Source organism: Sander vitreus, chromosome 11 (genome assembly GCF_031162955.1).
Source record: "Sander vitreus isolate 19-12246 chromosome 11, sanVit1, whole genome shotgun sequence".
Classification (NCBI taxonomy): domain Eukaryota; kingdom Metazoa; phylum Chordata; class Actinopteri; order Perciformes; family Percidae; genus Sander; species Sander vitreus.
This window is the reverse complement of record NC_135865.1, coordinates 12292491-12313739: the sequence shown is the minus strand read 5'-3', so window position 1 is coordinate 12313739 and position 21249 is coordinate 12292491. Positions and strand designations below refer to the sequence as shown.

The window sequence follows — 21249 nt, the reverse complement described above, 5'->3', positions numbered from 1 at the left end:
AGGGTAGAGAGTGCTGACGAACAAGAGAAGAGTGTTGATTTCTTACTACCTCTTTAACTGAGGAACATGTGGCAATTACTGTAAAATGCAAACTGGATGATCTACTTCTTTAAATCCTCAAATATTAAAATCAGTCTTTGCAGCCATCAGCATGTCAGCAAGATTTAAATGGAGAGACCAACCTCCTCCATTATCATTCAGTCTTATGGGATTTGTATTGCTACTGTATGTTTCAAATAAAAAAAATCAGTTAAGTCTACCAATGACTCTTAAAGTCATTTGAAAATACGCAAGATGGATCGTATCAAAGAGAATAATGCGTGTTTGATGAAAAGTATTAGTATGGTTTGTTGCGTCCATATCCCCAGTGGTCCTCTATGACCGGGGTCTATTTTACTTACTAACCACTCATTAGCTCATTAACACTAACATGATTAAGGCTGAAGAGTTCTGAAACTTCAGGATTGACTGATGACTTTCAAGACTCTGATTAGTTCCTCTCCTCCACTGATCTTCTGTCCTCTGTTGACTTGTGTTCTCTTATCTTGTCCTCTCTTTGTTTACCCTTTGTTTTGTTGCTTCCTCATTTCGTCTCTCCTGCCTCTTCACCCTATCCCCTCTGATCTCCTCTGCTCTCTCACATCTTTGTTTTTCATCTTTCATTCGTCTTTTTTTTCCACATTTTTCTGCTTTTTTTTACTTGTTCTGGTCTTACTTACTCTCTTGCTGTATAACCCCCTCTTCTCAACTCTTCATTTTTCTCTACTCTTTATCCTTCTGTACTCACTCTTTCTCATTACCTCTCATCTTGATTCTACTTCTCCTTTCTCCACTTGTCCTTTTCTCCATGAACATCTTTTTTTTCTGCTCTACGTTACTGGTCTCTACATTTTTGTTCTCTCATAATTACGTCCTCAATTTCTTCTGTCTCGCTTCCTTCTGTCCTCTCCTTTTTTAAGGGGTAACCATCTGGGAGGTGATGACCTTTGGAGGGAAGCCATACGATGGGATTTCCACCAGAGATATCCCAGACCTGCTAGAGAAAGGAGAGCGTCTTCCTCAGCCGCCCATCTGCACCATCGATGTCTACATGGTCATGGTCAAATGTAGGTAGATGGGTGGGAATAATACCAGAAACAATATAATTTAATCAAATGCAACACCACCACAAACCACAGCCTCAAACATTACCATTGTTAAAGGGGAACTATGGTATTTTTCAAACTGGACCCTATTTTTCCATGTTTTTGTGTCTAAGTGACTAATGGGAATAACAGTTTTTGAAATTGGTCCAGTATTGAACATGAGCACTACAGCAACAACTCCTTTAAGTCAACATCGTTTAACATTCTCAACAACTATTTTACATGCTACAAAAAGATATTTACTGCAGAGCTTCTGTATAGGAGAATATTGTACATGATTTCCAATTTTTGTTTCCATCCACTGTATTTCAAACCATATAAAAGCCAGTGGATTCTAAGGGTGAAAGGAGGGCTAACTGTGTTTTAGTTGCAGCAGAGAAAAATCATTATGGTTTTATTGAGTGATTTTCAAAATGCCACAACAGCTGTTTTGAAGAAGCGGGTCTAGGTGGTGTCAAATATGTTTTAGCTGAACTATTGCTATTCTAAAATTCAATTTCAGTTCAGTTCAGTTTTTTAGTTTACCTTTTCAATTGATTGTTACCATATGAATGCCACTGATGCATCTCTTTGATGGCAATAATAGTGAGGAAACCTCCAAAGATAACAAAATTTAGGAGGAGTTATGGTTGAAGATGTATTACAGTAGGAACTCTTTTTTTCTGGCTGACCACAAACATGTTGGCCTTATTGGTCGGTCACTGCTCTCATGCCGTCAGACACTGGGGTCACAGGTGGTGTTGTAACCTCTGGCCACTGCTGCCAGGACAAAGGTTTGATGCCAGCGCCACCCCGGCCTTGTCCTGTAGGCTCCAAGCTGCAGCCTCTGGACCTCACTGTCACCTTGGCTCTTACTGACACCCTGAACCTGCGCCAACCTGGCAAGCACACACACATACACACACATACAGCAGGGAGAGGTCACTGTCACCTGCCTGTTATCTGCCTTTTTTGCAGAACTAATACACCCAAGTACTGTTTACCGACACACGGTGCACTGTACACATGTGGTTGAAATGCACTTCCTGATATTCAGGGGCTTTATTGGCATGAAACTACAGTATGTACCAAGATAAAAGATGATCACTTTTACATATGAAATCTCTTGTATCTGAATTTGTGTAAAGCCACATCTCTCTGTCTTTCGATCTCTAGCTCTCATTTCCCTGGATACCTAGATAGGCTCTGCTCAGGGCCAGATCACATGATCACTTTGGCATCATACCCATGTTTTCACAGATAAATTGGCAGAAGCGCACATTGCTCCATATGGCCATTTTAGTGATGAAACAGTATTTATCTTTAGATTGGAAAAAGTGATTACAATCCAAAGAACACCATAACAAATTCTGTAATTGTTCATTATGAAACCAATAAGAAATTTTATATAATGGAAAATGGTTTAAATGGAAAAAATCTTTTGAGACCGTCAGAAATGGGGAATTATATTATCAGTGGGTTACTATAGGTCAGCTCATTCTTTACTAATGTGATATTAGGTGGTATAGAAACACATCTATAGCTATTATTACTGTGGGAAAAAGGGCACATTAATAGGGGCAAAGTTTAGAACTTCATATTGGTGGGACACTAACACCAACACGTTTTTCAGGCTGGATGATTGATGCAGACAGTCGGCCAAAGTTCAAGGAGCTGGCTGCAGAGTTCACACGGATGGCTCGTGATCCCCAAAGATACCTGGTCATCCAGGTAGGTCAATCTTGGTGACAAAGTACCTACCAAAATCTGGATTACATGACTTTTCTTTTTCTATTTGTCTAAAAACCAAAATAATTAAGCTACCTTCAAAGTAAAGACTGGGTCTTCCATTGAGCTTGTTTTTTTGTTTAAGTTTCTAATATTTGCCAATTTATACATTATATGATTTAGGTAATTAGTAGGTGCCTTTCATATCCATTACAAATTACATTGTACTTTCCTTATTAGTACTTATTACATCACTTGTGTGTTATACCCTAAAATTATTGTGCTAGGCTTAAATTATATAATAATAATAATTTTATTTGATGTAGCACCTTTTACAGACAGAGTCACAAAGTGGTTCACACAAAAGACATTTGTTAAAATACAGTAGGATCCAAAACAGAAAACAAACAAGCAAAAAACAAATACAATACCAATGAAGATTAAAAGACTAAAAACTCAAAATTACAAACAAGAGACAAAAGCGAGTTGAAACAAGTGTGTCTTCAGCTACTTTCTAAAAGTGTCAACCGAGACTGCAGAACATAAGGTAATAGGAAGGGCATTCCACAGAGTCGGCGCTACCACTTCAAAGGAATGGTCACCTTTAGTTTTTAAGCGAGTGCATGGGACCACCAGTAGTCCCTGGTTAGAAGACCTGAGGGACTTGTTAGTAGTGTGTGGATGGAGCAGGTCCGAGATATAAACAGGCGCCTGACCATGCAATGCTTTATATGTAAGAACAAGAACTTTAAATTGGATCCTGAAATTTATCGAAAGCCAATTTAACATGGATAAAAGAGGAGTGATGACATCTTGCTGGACCTGGTCAACAGCCTTGCAGCAGAGTTCTGGACCAGCTGTAGACGGTCTTGGGACGCCTTGCTGAGACAGGTGAAAACGGAGTTGCAGTAATCAAGCCGGGATGATATAAAACCATGAATGATCATGTCAAGTTCACATTGCGAAACCAAGGTTCTAAGTTTAGCAATGTTTCTCAGTTGAAAGAAACATGTGCAGGTTAGTGATTTGATATTAGTAAATTAGTCAACAAACACAGTGATGCTAAGATACCATTACCACCCGCAATCCCTAAAACTATACTTTTCCATGTGTGAACTACTTGTTAATGTGATAGTTCCAAAATAACTTCAAATAAATAAAAAAAATAATAAAATAGGAATAGGGAATATTTGAAAGAAATTATTTCATTTTGGATGTAAAGGGCCTTAAAATAAAGCAGTTTGAGCTGAATTTTATGTTATGAAAGGTGCTATAAAAATAAGGTTTATTAATATTTACAAAAGTTGACACGTTTAAAAACTGATAAGTTACATAATTTCTTCATCATTAATCACTAATACAAATTACTGGACACGCACATGTGCATCCACACACAACTTTACTCAGGGTGATGACCGCATGAAGCTGCCCAGCCCCAGCGACAGCAAGTTCTTCCAGAGCCTCCTGGAGGAGGATGAGCTGGAGGACCTGATGGATGCTGAAGAGTACCTGGTGCCCCACTCCTTCAACATTCCACCACTGGCATACACTCCCCGTACACACATGGACGCCAACAAGGTATTTAAGAATCTTCAAACACTTTAAAGAATCATTGTTTTCCAAGTCTATATTAAAACAATTGTCAGGTGCCCATATGTACATTGAAATAGGTTTTTGCTTGCCCTAATCATAATTAAAAATCCACAGTTCTTGTCCTGTGCAATTTATGCAAATGGTTGAACAGAAAGAACAGCCACATCTTTGACTTATTTCTTATACTTGTACTTATACTTATACTGTATATGCATGGTCTGGTGTTGGTTTTATTTTTTAGAATCACTGTTACTATCAAAGCAGTCAAAAAATCACAAGTCTGCTCTCTGTTTCTTGATTCAAGTACCTATTTGGTACTTTTTATAACATGAGTGATATGTTAAATTGTTTTAATGATTTGTGTTCCTGAAATTTAGAAGATCCTGTCAGAATATTTTCTAAATAAAATCCTTCACTGAATTGAATGTGAATGAAGAAGATCCAAACATAAAAAGTGGTAAAGTACTACTGTAAGTAACTCTTTAACCTCTTTTAAAAAAACTAGGCAAGCCCAGTTTTTCAAGACCTTGAATCAATTTAATGTATGCCAACATGGCCCTTATTTTTATTCAATTCAATTTCAATTACATTTTATTTATAGTATCAAATCATAACAGGAGTTATCTCAGGACACTTTACATATAGAGTAGGTCTAGACCACACTCTATAATTTACAAAGACCCAACAATTCCAGTGATTCCCCCAAGAGCATGCATAAATGTGTAAATGTGACAGTGGCAAGGAAAAACTCCCTTTTTAGGAAAAAACCTCGGACAGACCCAGGCTCTTGGTAGGCGGCGTTTGACAGTGCCGTTTGGGGGTATGATGAACAGTGGTAAACATAGTCACAATAAAGATAATGACTATTATCTCTATAGTGTATTGGTATTGCTTTTAACACATGAGCTTAATGAAATGTTGACCAATAAGAGTAAACTACGCCTTATTCATATACAGTATGCTGTCATGGATACTCTGCAGTCAGTTCATTTTTAAATCAGTTTTGACTAGTCTTTCCTACAGCAAATCTGATGTGAGACAGTCAGTACCAACTTCCATTTAAATGAAAAGTTCTTATTAAAAATAAAAAATAAAATAGGCTGGCTAGTCCTGCTTAGTTGTTTGCAAAAAGAGACAGACATGTTTCTTCTATATTGCACAGGCAAGGCTGATCAGAAGTAGGAATACATTACTTGCACAAAATGAAGCCCTTGTATTATTTAATATTCAACTTGGTACTTAGTTTGTTTGTTTTTCTTGTAGAATCATTTAGAATGTAGTTGCTTATCTCTTCATTTCACATGAACATTTACTAATACCATTTCTTTTTGAGTGTAGCATCAGGGTGACTGGCATTTTCCGTGATGGGAAAGAAGACGATATAAAGTCAAAGTAGTCTTTCAGATCATTTAGAATAGATGGTCTCTAAAGTGATGTGGTAATGAATTTTCTCAGCGTGTACCGCAGGACTCTCCTGTTCATGCAGAAAGATTGAGATCTTAAAACAGAACTCACACAGCTTTCTCAGTTTCACTCTCATCTTCCTCTTTCTCTCCGTTTTCCTTGCTCTTTCTCCATTGTGAAACTATGGTAATTGCCTTCTTCAAAATTGGGGTTTACAGCCAGATTCCCTCAGTTCTTAAACTGTTCGAATGTTCACCGTCTAACTTTGGACTTAAATCTATCACAAAACCAGTCACACAGCCAGGCCACTCAGTATTCCAATATCCCCCTGTGTTTGTGTCAGGATGAAAATGCCTGCTGAATGCCAGTGAGAGACATGACTCATTTTCCAGCACTGTTTGGTGAATATTAGGGGGTGACAGATTATTTATTTGCATAATATTTGTAAAAATATCTTCCACTGTTTTTTTTTTTTTTTATTGGGGTGCATACTGAGTTAATTGGATTAATTTCATACAGTTTCATTTATCCACATAAATAATGTAGATGATTGTAATGAACTCAATTATTGTAGCCAACAACATGCTATATTTACCCATAAAAATATTCTTCACTTACTAGTTGTACAGCCTGGCTGAAAGAACTTTTCCTTAATTTACTCTTACACACACACACACACACACACACACAATGTTATTGCCACACTTAACTGTCATTATTTATGTGCATCCTTACGTATAACAATGACAGAATATGCAAGAATTACTAGTTTAATAGTGGCCAAAACCTGTGCATCGCTACAATTTCACTCTGCTTTTTACAGAGATGCATTTGAATGGGACACTTACTCCTTACTTACTCCTAAATATTCAGGTGTGATGTTTTACTTTTCCACAATTCACCCTGTTTGCACTATGGTTTAATTAAGTCCAATTTTGGCCCAAATAGTGAAAAAATAATGTGACTGTGACGGTTCACTTTAATGACTTCAAAAATTATTTAAAGAAATGTTACTATTGTGTTTAGGTTAGCAATGGTGTTTTTATTGGACTAGAGAAAAGGAAGGAGGAGGAGGAGGTGGTGTAAATGAGGACTGAGAGAGGGTGGTCTAATAGATGTAGTTACAGGGGAAGGAAAACACAGCGTGAGCTTTGGAGCTTCAATTAATCCCTCCAGGCTCAGAGTACAGACCACTGCATCAGAAAGTGAGGAATATCCAACTGTGATAGACAGACAATGGAAAAGAATGATGCTATTACACACACTAAATTAAATGAAAAAGTCTCTTTAAAGTTATTGATAGTTTGCTGCCTTTTGTGCATTCTCTTAACCCTGTAGAACCAACCTGCAAAATTACAGGTGTAAAATATCTATAAATGTGTTAAAGACGAAGTAGTAGAAGAGTAGAGTTTTTTGGTTTGAAGCTGCTATTTGCTGATACTTGGTCCTAATATCTTATTCAATTTGAGAATTGTACTGCTAAAATAGTCCCATCCCCATCTCTATTTCTAATTAAAGGTTATTTAGGTCTGACTCTTGGTACATGCCTAAGGCACCACTTTGTTGTGGTTGACAGGATGCCAAAAGTCATGAATAATTGAGAAACCTGAAAAATAAATAAGTAAAAACTGCTGCTCAGAAGTGGGATATGAGCCTGCACCTTCATTCACAGATCAGAAATTCATGAACTTTGGCCCCCTTTGTAATTCTTTCAACTTCCGTGTTTAAAGAAAAATAAGTGCAACAGGGAAAAACTGATCTTCTATCTTATTAATATCATTACAGACTGCTCAGAGGCCATGCAAAGGAATGTAAGCGAGAGAATGTGAAACGGAAAACAAATGTCTTGCTGGATTCCTGCAAAAAAAAGATAAATCAGAATAAAGCAGCCAGTGAGGTTCTAAGGAAGCCACTTTTTGTCATGACTATAGACACAAATGCACACAGCAGGGCAGGGCTGATATGGCTACTTTAAGACTCTGGTGTATGGAGTCCTTTAATTAAAATCCTTTTAATTAAATTGTCCTTGGCAGTTATGCTGCCATATCATTGTTTGGCACTGCTGTTTGTCACCCCTGCCTGTCACATTTTAATATTACAGATGAACAATGGTACTAAGAACTTGCCTATTTTTTGGAGTTCATGAACAAATACATTTTATAATTCACACCTCTTTGTGTGATACTTGTTAAGGGACCGTTCGGTATTTATGGAATGGACCACCGGAGGCACCCAACTTTTGTATTCATGAAGACAGCAAAATTTCAAAGTGGCTTGTTTGGTGCATATTTTTTCATGTAGCTCTTAGTCTCGGCCCTCCTTTGCTACCAGATGGGTCTGACCCATGAGTTTGCCCCCTGGTGGCTGAAATGGGTAATTGCATTGTTTAAAAAATGAGTGGAATAATTACATCTGGCATGACCAGATATTTTATAAATATCTTAAATAACACAAAACAACTAAATGGTGGTAGGTAATACATCAGATTTCATATAATGCTTTAGTAAAAAAAATATTACCTGGCTGACGATGGGAGCAGCAGGATGCAAAAAAACGAAAATTACTGTTGCACTAGTCTGGACATCTTGCCGTGCCAACGTTGCAATAAAGGTTTCCTAAATGCCATGTATATAAATGTGATGTCAGCTTACTAATTGATTGTGGGTTTTGTGTAGATTTGGACTTTTATACGTTTATTCTACTTTGTTTAAACGGCAAAGAGGAGAGGCCTCGTTCACCTGTTTGGAGCTGGCTGGTGAATGTGATGTAGGCGTTGCTGGATACACCGTGACCCTTTTTGTTTTTTCATCTACTGATTGTTGTAGATTACTTTTTTTTCCGTGTCATTGGATTTCAGCAAAATACGAATTTTTTTTCTTGTCTTAACATTTTATGGTGTGACTGCGCTTCGTTTCTGCGTTTGGATAGGCATCTCAACAGACTGTAGGTCCAACACTGATTGTTCACTGTTACATTTTAGTTGAATTTAAGTGACGGGGCATTCCGCCACCGTCTGTCTATTGCGTTCCAAAACAGCCGTGCCGCGATTGGATTTCATAAGGGCGAATTGTTAAATTGTTACAATGTAATTTAAAATCTGCTTTAAAAATAAACATATATGTTTTGGAATATAATGTTCAGCTTCGGCAGCTTTACCTATGTGCTAAAATATACAATGACTGAGGAAGCCTAGTGACGAGTCCATAGCAACTAGTGTTGAATTTGTTATTTCCCAGTGTCCTTTGCTTAACGGTCTCAATGTTTTATTGTTTTATTTCATGTGAATACTAGTTTACTAGAGGAGTAACTTAGTATTTGAAGTAATGCAGTAATGCAGGAAGTGTGCATTTAGTTTCCATGCTTATTGTGTTTCCACAACAATGTTAGTGAGTAAATCTACTGAAATGGTCCCCTCACCATAACAGAGGAGTGTGATGCGTAAGGTGAGAATGCAGAGGTTAACTCATGTATCTCATGGCTGTAAAAAATCAAATGGCATTTGTACATTTTTGCTAAGTGCAAACTAGCACATAAGGGGAGCTTTATGCCTCCTTTTCAAATTGTTTTGGAGGGTCATAGAAAAAATACTTATGGTGAGGAGAGGGTCAAGTCCTTTTAGCCTAAAGGTCCCAAAACCCCTCCGGTGGCCCCTTAAATAAATAACCAACAGTCCCTAAGTGCTTAGTTTGTTGTTGTATATTGTACTTTTTTGTGTGTTTTACATTTTGTTCTTCTCTAGTAACTCAAACCACCTATTTTCATAACTATTGTAAAGGCCAAATACTGGAAAATACACTGTTTATTTCCTTACTTTGTTAATAAGCAGAACTTTAATCATCCATAAAGGAGGAGTAAAAACTTTGCCATAACTCCCCACTTGTATTTGTCTTAGAGTTTGCTGTGTCTTGGTAAATTGATAGTCTTGTAATCGTGTCTGACATCACCGCCCCTCTGTTCTTACTTACTCTCTCTCTTCTCTCATTCTACCCAGAACCAGTATGGCTACCAGGACCCCAGCTTCAGCATGGAGGACATGCTGGCCAGCCTCCCCAGAGTGGTCTCTGTTCCACCCGTATCTGGAGGCTGCCTCCCACCACAGGACCTGTCCTCAGGGGGGCAGATTGGTAGTGGATTTGGCCGTGGTAACCAGGACGACCCTCGCTGCAATGGAACCCTGAGGAAGCAGGCCTCCCCAAGGTCAAGTACCCTTGGGCCTGGCTCGGCTCTTGCTGCAGGACAAGGTAAAGCTTTTTCCAAAAGTTGAAAAAACTGAGGAGAATAGCAATCTCCTCACTAAGTGTGTGTGTGTGTGTGTGTGTGTGTGTGTGTGTGTGTGTGTGTGTGTGTGTGTGTGTGTATGTGTGTGTCCTAAATCAAACCAGCAGGTAGGCAGAAGACAGTGTGAGACATCTATCTTATCATCTTGCAGATAGATATTGCAAGAGTAACAGGACATCAATTAAATTAGTTTTTAAAAATGTGTCTTCACACATTTAATGGAGCTTACAGTTTAAATGCATTGTGCGTTTTAGACCATTGACTAAATTTTGTATGATTTTGTGATTTCATTTTACAGCCTTAATCTGCAGGCAGTGTTATCAACTGTATTTACATCTGTAAAATGTTGTGGAAACTGCAATTGCTAGGAGTAAAGCAATAGTCTGATTAACATTTATATTTACAGAAGCAAAATACTCACCCAGTGTTATTATATTTTATCATTTCTTTTGCATTTCCCGTGCCACTAGCATCAAATTCTAACCGAACAGATTTACTCTTGAAATCAATTGCTGACTTGTTATGAGCAAATCATATCTTATATCATCATTTTTTCTTTCATGGTCATTGAATTTTATTGATTGCATTTTTATTTTTTTTATGGACCAAGTAGTACTGTTTTTAACTTTTTAAGTTGTTTTATTAACTTATTACACCAACTCTAAAAAAAAAAAAATCAACCAATATTATCAACAATCTATTTAGATGTTTCAATTATTGATTTCCTTTTATCAGTTGCTATTAGTTAGTCAGTCAGTCAGTCAGTCAGTCAGTCAGTTAGTTAGTTAGTAATAGTTTCAGTAAATTGTATTATCCATTTAAAAGTTTTTGTATGGCCTTTTTCATACACCATAGTCTTTTTCCACACTTCCACTAATACATTCACATACATATTTAAAAAAAAAATCCATTATTCACAACACATAAACCCTAATTTGATCAATAACTTATCAATAAAAACCTTTAAATGAGCAGATAGGTTCTTGCCCTTTTTGTATGAACTCATCTGCTGTTTCCTCATTGGTATTGTACTGTCACGGTGGATCACTCACCAGTAGAGGATTTGGGAGATAAGCACAAAAGGCTAAGCTCATATCTAGCAGCTGTCTGGCAAAACTGAACCACATATTACACCTCTCAGCCAACAGGAGAGGACCAGCAGCACTGGCGGCTTCTAGTTCTGTTGAGCCCCCAGTGCAAGATTTTTGAGCCCATTTATCCCTCATTTGCAGATTTGTTTGGTTGAGAAAATGAGAAATCAAGCCTTAAGTAAGCTTCATAAATAAATGTGTTTCTAACTAATATGCATTCATCGGAAAATAGTGATAGGGTATGAGTGTGCCATACTGCCGATGGCTCTATTTAAGCACTGATAGTGATCTTTCTATTGTCGACAGATGAAAAATGCACCTCAAGTTACTAAAACCCCTAAATCCCCATACAAATACTGAGTGCTTGACATTAGCCATAGCCCTGAGAGTTTAGTCACAGGACAATAGATAAATAGTACATGAGTAGGGCTGCAACTAACAAGTATTTTCATTGCCGATTAATCTGTTGATTATTTTCTCGATTAATCGACAGAGGTGGAAAAAGTACTAAAATATTGTACTCCAGTAAAAGTACCAATACTTACCTATCTGAAAAATTACTCAAGTAAAAGTAATACATAGTTCATTTAAAATGTACTTTAAGTAAAAGTTACTTAGTTACATAAAAACAAAAAAAAACGGGGCGGGGGATCTCTCCCATGTAGTGACAAGGGGTCATAAATCCAAAACTATTTTGTTTTTAATTAAAGAAAAATCTATACAAATGTATAAACATGTAATGACAACATAACACGTCATACATGACATTAGATGAATGCGAATTAATTTAGCCAGTGTTCTACATACGTTCTCCTACAGGTTGCTAGTGCTAGACAAAAATTAGCAATGCCACGAAACATGTTTGCATGCATGCTAATTGGCAATTTGCTATTAGTCATGAAAATTTAGTTTGACGTACCAATGCACAAATACTTACTAACCCTAACCCTTAGATGTGGAGTTATTGAATGCTGCCAGTTCAGTCACCTTTGGCAGGCACATATGGCATTGCATGATGATCCTATTGGCCCTCTTGAATTTAAATGAAAAACAGTCTTTCAAATGTGGCTAAGGATTTTCATCGTTTTGGGCAGCAGAATTCAATGTCTCAGCTAGCATTTCTACTGAAACAGTCTCTGAACCGTCTTCACTCGCTTGATCCACCTCCATCTCGTTCTCAATCTCCAAGACTTGGCCCCTGGTAGGCAGCCTAGATGCTGATCATTCGTCACTGTAGTGGTTCCGGGCGCAAGTTTTTTTCTTCCTTTCGGTTTCCTTTGGTCGAAGTTGTTTTTTTTACTCAGTAACGGATGGGATTTGTAATGTAGCAAAATACAATACTTCACTCAAAACGTAATAAAGTACATTTTAAATTACCAATTTTAAAAACGACTTGAAAAATACAAAATACACAACAAAACTACTCAATACAGTAACGTGAGTAAATGTATTTAGTTACTTTCCACCTCTGTTAATCGATTAGTTGTTTGGTCTATAAAATGTCAGAAAATGGTGAAACATGTCAATCAGTGTTTCCCAAAACCCAAGATGACTTCCTCACATGTCTTGTTTTGTCCACAATGCAAGCATATTCAGTTTACTGTCACAGAGGAATGAAGAAACTAGAACATATTAACATTTGACAAGCTGGAATCAGAATGTTTTACTTTTATTCATAAAAAAAGATTCAAACCGATCAATATCAAAATAGTTGGGGATTAATAGTTGACAACTAATCGATTAATCTTTGCAGCTCTATACACAAGAATGGATTGCATTGAAAATGCATGACGCTTGTTTATTGGTGACGAACAACTTGCATTAAAAGGATAACGCAGATAGATACCCCAAATCTGTATCCAGGATCCTTTCATTCATTCAATTAAAATTCAATTTTATGTATAGTATCAAATCATAACAAGAGTTATCTCGAGGAACTTTACAGATAGAGTAGGTCTAGACCACACTCTATAATTTACAAAGACCCAACAATTCCAGTAATTCCCAAGGCAGAAACCTTGAGTGGTGATTAAAACTTCCTTTTAGGGAGAAACCTCGGAAAAAGCCAGGCTCTTGGTGGGCGGTTGTCTGACGGTGCCGGTTGGGGGTCATAGAGACATGTTTTGTGAAGTACCTAAATGTATTTCATGCTTCCTGTCTTTTTGCTTTCCAAGGTGGAGGGGAGGACAGTAGTGGACAGCGTTACAGTGCCGATCCCACCGGTCTTTTAGCAGAGAGAGGAGCAAAAGGAGACAAGGACCAGGACGGCTACATGACTGCCATGAGAGACAAGAACAACTCAGGTTACTCAGTTTTGAGAACTATTGACTTTGTCTATAACGTTAGCAGACTGGCATTGATTGGTTAGCAGTTAGAAGTTTGGCGGGAGGGTAATAGAAGTGAAATAAATAGTTTGTGTTTATTCACAAATTGCACAATGATACTGTGTATGGATGCTAACCCAAAGGCCACTGAAATGCACTTTTGTAAGCATGTATGTTTTTTTGGTTTTGATTCCAGACTATCTCAACCCAGTAGAGGAAAACCCCTTTGTCACACGCCGTAGAAATGGTGACGCCCACGCAGTGATTGATGGAGCGGGTTGCCACACCCTGCACATGGCTGGAGCTTCTGCTGGCCCCAAGAGCCAGTCCACCCACGGGGACGATGAGTACATCAACGAGCCACTGTATCTGAATACCTTCCTTAACCCTGGGGACAAGAACGGATTGGCTGGCGCAGTCTCCATCTCTGGCCTTGGGTCCTCTGCTGCCCAATCAGTATCGCAGACAGTCAACCCATCAACATCAAGCCACACGGTCTCATACTCTGGATATGTGGTTCCCCCTGGCCACCTCCCGCACCCATCGTATCCATCACACACCCTGCATCCGGGGCATTCAGGACACGCTCTGCAATCAGGCATCACCAGCAGCACCATCATGTTTGATAAGAAAGTCAAGAAGGCCACTTTTGACAATCCTGAATACTGGCAGCACAGTCTACCCCCAAAGTCCTCACTGCACAACCCTGAGTACCTGCAGGACTGCAGCACACGCTTCTTCTACCGGCAGAATGGACGCATTCGCCCTGCTGTGGCCGAAAACCAGGAGTACTTATCCGAGGCTGCTATGAAAGCTGGCAATGTGCTGCCACCCCCTCCATACAGACAGAGGAACACTGTAGTGTAGTGACCAAGCTGTAGCACAATGCAGGGATGAATAGAAGGATAGGGGTGGAGATACATGGACATTGAACAGTTTCCATGCAGTACTTCTCAACCTGGGTTCTCCTTGCACCCTGAACATGTCTCTCTGTTATGTCTGATTGCAAGTCTTTTAGTCTTACTCTAAGGTTTTGCCTTTTCTTGACAAGTCTACAGTAACAGTCACTGACAGCCTCACTTGACATTCAAACCATCTTTTTTAGCTCCATCCTTGGCCATAAAAGCAAGTCGCTTCGAAGTTCGTTCTATTCTGGAGCACACTGTCCTGCCATCTTAAGTACCAGAAAGGCACAAAAACAACACAATGAAAGAAATAAGATGTTCAATCAGAGAAAAGGGAGAAATAAACTGAGGTTAGCCCAAAGAGAGGCTTATCGCCATGACCTTACATGCTTTTCTTTATATACCTATCACTTACAGTTTACCATGTCCTTTTGGCACGTTTTCCACCCAGATAGATGCACACATTGCAGTATGCACACATTGTTATTGCTTGTGTGCAATCTATCAAATGACACATGCACATGGAGTTATGTCATAACTAACCAGCAAACTCGCCGCAGTCATGCTGAATAGCCCAGATGTGGCTTGCATGCCTGCACACATGCTTCTTTGACTTTTACATGTTGCTGCACCAGTAATGGAATTCAAACATTTATCACACACAGCTCTTATCATACCTAAAACATGTTAACATGCCTGCAGCCTTGACACACCAATAATATCCATACATTAATTAATAAGTAAATACACTCACACTGAGATAAGCTTGCTATCGTTTGAAATATATTCTGGAGGAGAAGTTCAATTGACCCTGTGCTGGAAGACAGAGTGTGCCGATATTGGCAGTCAGTGTTGCAGCGCAGAGAAAGGGTCAACAGGAAAGGAAATGTCACCACAGTTTTATGGAAAGCTGTGATAACACCCGGTACCTGGTGGAAATTGATTATTGGCATGGCTAGGGTGGGATTTTAAAAGGTTGATCGCTCAGAAGACGACCCTTAACTTCCCACGTCCGTATCCCTCTTGTTCCACTTTCATTCACAATAATCAAATCAGCAAATCATCCACTTTAATATTCATCATTCATGTATTGTATACAATGATCATTGTAAGCAGCACCATAAGTGAAATAACCTATGGTAAGGTACAAGGAATAATGTTTCAATGGAACTGGTGCTTGGGAATGGACAGATCATTTAACAGGGAAAGGAGCATGATTATGGATGCATATAAACCGAACATGAGGGAAAAATACATGATTTTAGAATCTGGATCAGAGCATAATCCTTTTTTTTTCTTCATAAGCATTAGGGATCTGTTTACTTTGTCACCTTGTCTTATACTTACCCATATGCAAACAGCAAAGACACCCAGCCACGAAAGAGGCTAACCCTGCAGAGCTGTAAATAAGCCATTTAAATGTCATTACCAGATAGATGCAATCCTGGACAAAGGCTCTATGGACTGAGCTGTATCTAGAAGTGCATCAAAAGACAAGGACAAAGGTTGTTTTTGCACCTCTCTATGTTCACAGCAGCTCTGTCTCTTAATGTTAAGGTGGAACAGGAGGAAAGACTGCCTCCTCCACATTTATACGGTGGAACACTATGAGAAAAAATGGGACACTTTCTTTTCTATTGGTATTTGACATTAATGGTGAGATATTACAGTATGTTATCACTGAATCCTCTGATGGCTAGCTTTCTGTATTCATACAATACTGCCAGATGCCACAGTAATCTCTGATGGAGACTACTAGCATCTGTTGTCAAATGACTTTGAAGCCTAATTTAGACTGGCGTTGATAATTTAATAGCACGTAATGCTCTTACACAGCCAAATTACGTTGCTGTTATTCCCGCTCTAAGCAGCAATTCAATATTATTTGTTTTCTTTTTTGTTGCAACTATAATTTACAGTAAGATGCTGAGGGCTCGTGTTATCTGTTTCATCAGGCATTCACATCACATTTAACACTACTACTACTTTCTAAAGAATAATAATGATAGTAATAGGTGGGGTTGGGTTATATACAGTACAATGATGTACAATGTCAGGGGATAGAACTTTCAGAATTTTCAGTACCGTTCATAACCAGGTATCTATCCCTTTGATATATTTTATTTGACTGGACAATTTTGCAGGCACTGCTGACAATATTTGATTTTTAGGATTTTTGCATCGATGTGATGAAATACCTTGATAGTTTAGGTGTTTAATTCACTGGATTATAGGGTTACTTCAGCATTTAATATTGCACTTCCATAAAGTTGGGGGACTTAAAAGAGACAAATTAAAAACGAAAAATCTAAATTAAAGGTGCAAAGGCCAAGATATCCAGACTCTAAGGCCTAGTCCAGGGATACACAGGTATTTTCCCTCCTTCAATCTTAAAAGAAATCCCAGCCACAAAAGCTTTTAAAACTTTTTAAATGAAAACGCAAAAACACTCAAGAGCATGCCAAAACAATACACAGCGATATAACCCTAAAGCCATGTTGGACAATCACGCAAAGAATAAGATGTTGGCCAATCAGACGCCCTAAAAAAAGTTATTACTGGAAGGCTACCTGGCTCCAATTGTGCCAATGGTGCATTGATTGCTCCGTAATGCATTCAGACACCTCTGTTCCTCAATATAGTGGAAGATTAACTGTACATGCATGTGTAAACATACAAAAAGTCCTGTTAGCAAGGTTAGAACCAGCACTATTTTGGCCATGTCCGCCATTGCATGAAACTGCCAACGCTCTGACGTTACAATCCAAAAACCAACCCAACATTAAAAACATTTCTGAAAATATTCTCCGTTGCAGGAGTTTTCAAAAAGATCCATTTCAGTGACCTAAAACACAGTTTGTGTGTGGATGAAAGAAATTCATAGACAAAGTTAAGTTTAAAAAAAATACCCATCTACTTGTGGACTAGGCCTTAGTTTTGTATGGGTTAAGCTCCAGAAAGTCCTACAATTCCCATAAAGCAACTCATTCAAACTTAATGCAGCTTGACTCGTTCTACCCCCTGAACCCCATACCTCTAATTTCTAATGCAGGCTTTCTGTTAAAAAGTCTCAAGCCCAAGAAGAGATAACCCTGATGACATCATCAGTGACATCACCTGGGTTATTATCTTAGACTTTGGAAAGCTCCCTTCAGAGCTACAGAAGACATTATAAAGCTGTTTTCATTTACAGGCTGAGTAGTACAGTTCATGATGGGAAAACTGAACTTCCTGTGTAAAATTGGTGGAGTGCCCCTTTAACCAAACAGACTTTTCCATCTACTGTTTTTGATATATAATGATATTATTAATAGTAATTTTAATCTACACATACCCTGATTAAAAATTGTATCCATATTGGCCACTCTGAGGTGATAATATCATGAATTTGGAGACCGACTAATGCCTGTGCATGTCTCACTGCTGACATACCAATACACAACCTTGTGCCTCTACATTGAAAACACCAGGCCGAGGAAAGATTCAGACAAGCAGTGTTGATGATTTACCGTCCAAAACACAGATGTTGCCCTGGCACAGTGTTTTCTCCCCGTCTCAGGTTTTATGGGGAATAATAATCATCCAGTTGAGCTCCAGCTGGAGCACACTTTGCAACATCATAAAGGGACGTCAAACCTATTGTAATAAAAGTATAATGGAAGATAGATTAGTGCCATGATACCACAGTAGACACATTGCTGAAATGTGCATCTCAACAAAAATGTGAATTTTGGGTTTGGGTTTAAATGGTCTGCTCGAAGTCTGCACTGTGTTAAGTATCATTGACATTGCTCTGTTGCTAACAGGATTTAGCTGTTAGGTCTGTTCTGTCACACCTTCTGAGATCTTCATTGTTCTGCTGATTTCTGCTTGAGTTTGAGTTTACACTTGTGTATACTGTCTTTGTGTAAATGTGTGCAAGCATCCTCTCAATGTTTTCAGAGTTAAAAGTCAGTTATATAAGTCTGTTTTTACCATTACCCATAAGGTATTAGTTGTAGTGCTTGTAGACTACTGTATGGCTGTGTGTTTAAGTGCAGTGACAGCAGTGAAGAGTCACCCAAAGGCTTCGTAATGGATCTCTATGGAAAAATAAAGCCAATCTCCTGGAGGAGAAAACCTGCTGGTGCTCTCAGCTAGCGAGTATCACAAGGGGCTTTTAGCTTTTTGAATGCTAATTCATCCACTTTCCCTTGTTGCTCTGCGGGGAAATCATGTTACCCAAAATCTCACCCAGTGCACCAGCTGAGAAACCGTGAACGACAGGCAATAGGTTGTAATCCTGCAGCGGGTTAAAAGTAAGGTATTAGTATTCCAGAAATGTTACCCGACCAATGCATCAATGTTACAAAAGCTAGCAGAGGAGAAGGTGCAAGTGCACTGTAACTGGCAGAGGAGACCAGAGTAGATTGCCATTCATTCTTTCTCCTCAGAGGTGACTGTAGAATTGTATGTAGCAAACACTTTCCTACAGCCAAAGCAGTGAAGGCAGAAAAGCAGCTGTGGAGTGAATACGAACAAAGACTAAAAAAATCTGGAAAGGAAAAGTGATTGTGGTCAAATGTTAACATGAGTCATACTTAAATACATAAATATATTATGTTCTGTGTCAAGGTAAGCCTCGTAAATACAGTAGTTATTTAAAGGAGCACAATAACTCCCTCTTAATACTGACAGCTCAACCAGTAAACTGGCCTTATAGTAACTTGTTATATTTATTTTGTGCATCTACTTTTGTTTTGGGTTTAATGTATTTGAAACAAATGTTCTGAGTATTGTAAATGGTGTTGAGTTCCTCTCGTTTTTTTTCTTCAGGGTGTCATTGTGGCAAACGGAAGTTGTTTTTTTATATGCAGTTTGAAGGCTTCATCGTCATTCGTCATGTTTTCTACTCATCTTTGAAGCAATTACTAGCTGTGTCCCAACTCAGAGGCCTTCGAGAGGAACTGAAATCCAGGGTGAACCTGAATATCGTTGCTAAATGAGACTAGATCAACAAAGACCAAACCAGACCATGATGTGTTCAGGTGCTCCTCGACAACTCATTAAGCTTTTGCAAGTCACCAGGCGCAGGCTGTTGCCCTCAGACATCCTATAACATTTAAATACCAATGGTTAACTTGGAGAGGTTTCACGATACTTAACATTATGAGTTTGATATTTCACCTCAACATATGATAAACAAGTGGCAGGTTAGACCAAGTTGCAAAATTGTGCAAATATCCAATTAATGTCCACTTCTAACCCCTTGTGATTAACATGTCCAGACTGCAAACAAGAACAAACAGTGGAGTTCCTAGCTAGCTTCCATTATTCACAGCTTGCAATGGATTATTCATTGGTTTAGTTAGTGTGATATGATTAATAGCTGATAAATATGATTTTTAGCAAGCTTTACAAGTTTGCGAGGAATGCTTGACTACTTAAAACAGACTGGTGCACAATTGATTGTGGGACATTGAGCACTGCAAACAATAAACCACTTGTGTTCTCCAAAGCAAAGGCAGGCTTCATTATTAGTCACATTTCGTGGGACCTTTGAAATGGGACAGCCGTTGTTGGACCGTTAAGACACATCAGGCCCAGAAATGAGGACTCTGAACTGGGACACAGCGACTGTATTTATAGATTGTGTTCTATTTCACTTTTGTATGCTTTGATTATTCATATCACAAGTACATTTTTCACAGCACTGGTAATATCAATCCACCTGTTGTCTAAATGGTCTTACTGTTTCAGAGAACTTCGTTATGAATTACTCACCGAGAAGTTGTGGTCATAGCATCATCAAACAGATCACATTTTGTAAAGGGAAACCATGAAGCAGCTGACAAACACATATTCTACCATTGTAATAGAATCAAACTGTGTATGGCTGTCATACTCTGATTTTACATTGATTCATATGCATATATTCTACCATACCATGATAAACTGGGGTAGATGACAGCGGTTGAGTAAGCACAGTTTACAATGTATTGAATTGATAGTAAAACTGTAAAATTGAATGAATAACTGTCTTTTAACCAAATGACAAAGACATCCAGATAATGTGTCACTCGACAGTTTTACCATTGTTAGAAAAATACAAAATTATTAAAAATTGGATAGTATTTTTATAGGTAGGAAAAAGGTGGCCAGGTGCATCTGTAAATATGACAATTGTGCTTATTTTCCAGCTGAATATATTTGTTGTGTTTTTCTTTTCATTTCTCCCTGCATCATTGCATTTTTAGTGGTCTACTCTACTTCTTTTCTTTTGGGAATATCTTTTCTGTATGTATATAAATATATATACAGTATTTATATATATATATATATTCTGTAAATGTAATTTGAAGAGTGAACTCTGATTTTAAAAAAAGCTTGCAGGGTCTCTTGTCACCACCGCCCTATCATTTCCCCTGTGATTGTGTGATTTTGTTTTCAGCACAACTTGGTGGATTTTGTGCTTCGACCGCTGCTCTTGCTCACTTTGTAGGAGTGGGAAAAAAAATTCTTTTTTTACTGGGTGTATTATACCTCCACTATCCCCCACGCTTCTCTCAGTATTATCCACTTCTTGAGATTTTGTTTTAAAGATTTTGTACACTTAAATTGCTATTGCAATACTAATGAATATTCAATATTTCATCCTTTTTTCTCTCAGTTTTTTCCTAACCAATGTTATTAATCCACCAGTGTCACTTTACACCCTGTGTTTTAAGGACCTATACTATATTTCCTTGAATAGTTTAATTTCCATTTGCACTGAGCTCAGTCATTGTTTACTTTTAGATGATATTCAGCTCTTTATCTTTTT

The 21249-nt window shown here is 38.2% G+C and overlaps 1 protein-coding gene across 3 annotated transcripts in view; it reads left to right on the top strand.

The window, feature by feature from the left end:
* The window catches only part of erbb4b (erb-b2 receptor tyrosine kinase 4b), a 370775-nt gene extending 349930 nt beyond the window's left edge, over positions 1-20845 (top strand). For all 3 annotated transcript variants that reach the window (XM_078261658.1, XM_078261657.1, XM_078261659.1), the window contains exons 23-28: positions 960-1106; positions 2758-2855; positions 4260-4430; positions 9841-10090; positions 13393-13521; positions 13739-20845. In XM_078261658.1, the coding sequence (XP_078117784.1) occupies positions 960-1106; positions 2758-2855; positions 4260-4430; positions 9841-10090; positions 13393-13521; positions 13739-14409 (1466 nt within the window). In that variant the 3' untranslated portion in view covers positions 14410-20845. The remainder of the gene's footprint in view (positions 1-959; positions 1107-2757; positions 2856-4259; positions 4431-9840; positions 10091-13392; positions 13522-13738) is intronic.
* Positions 20846-21249: the final 404 nt, after the last annotated feature.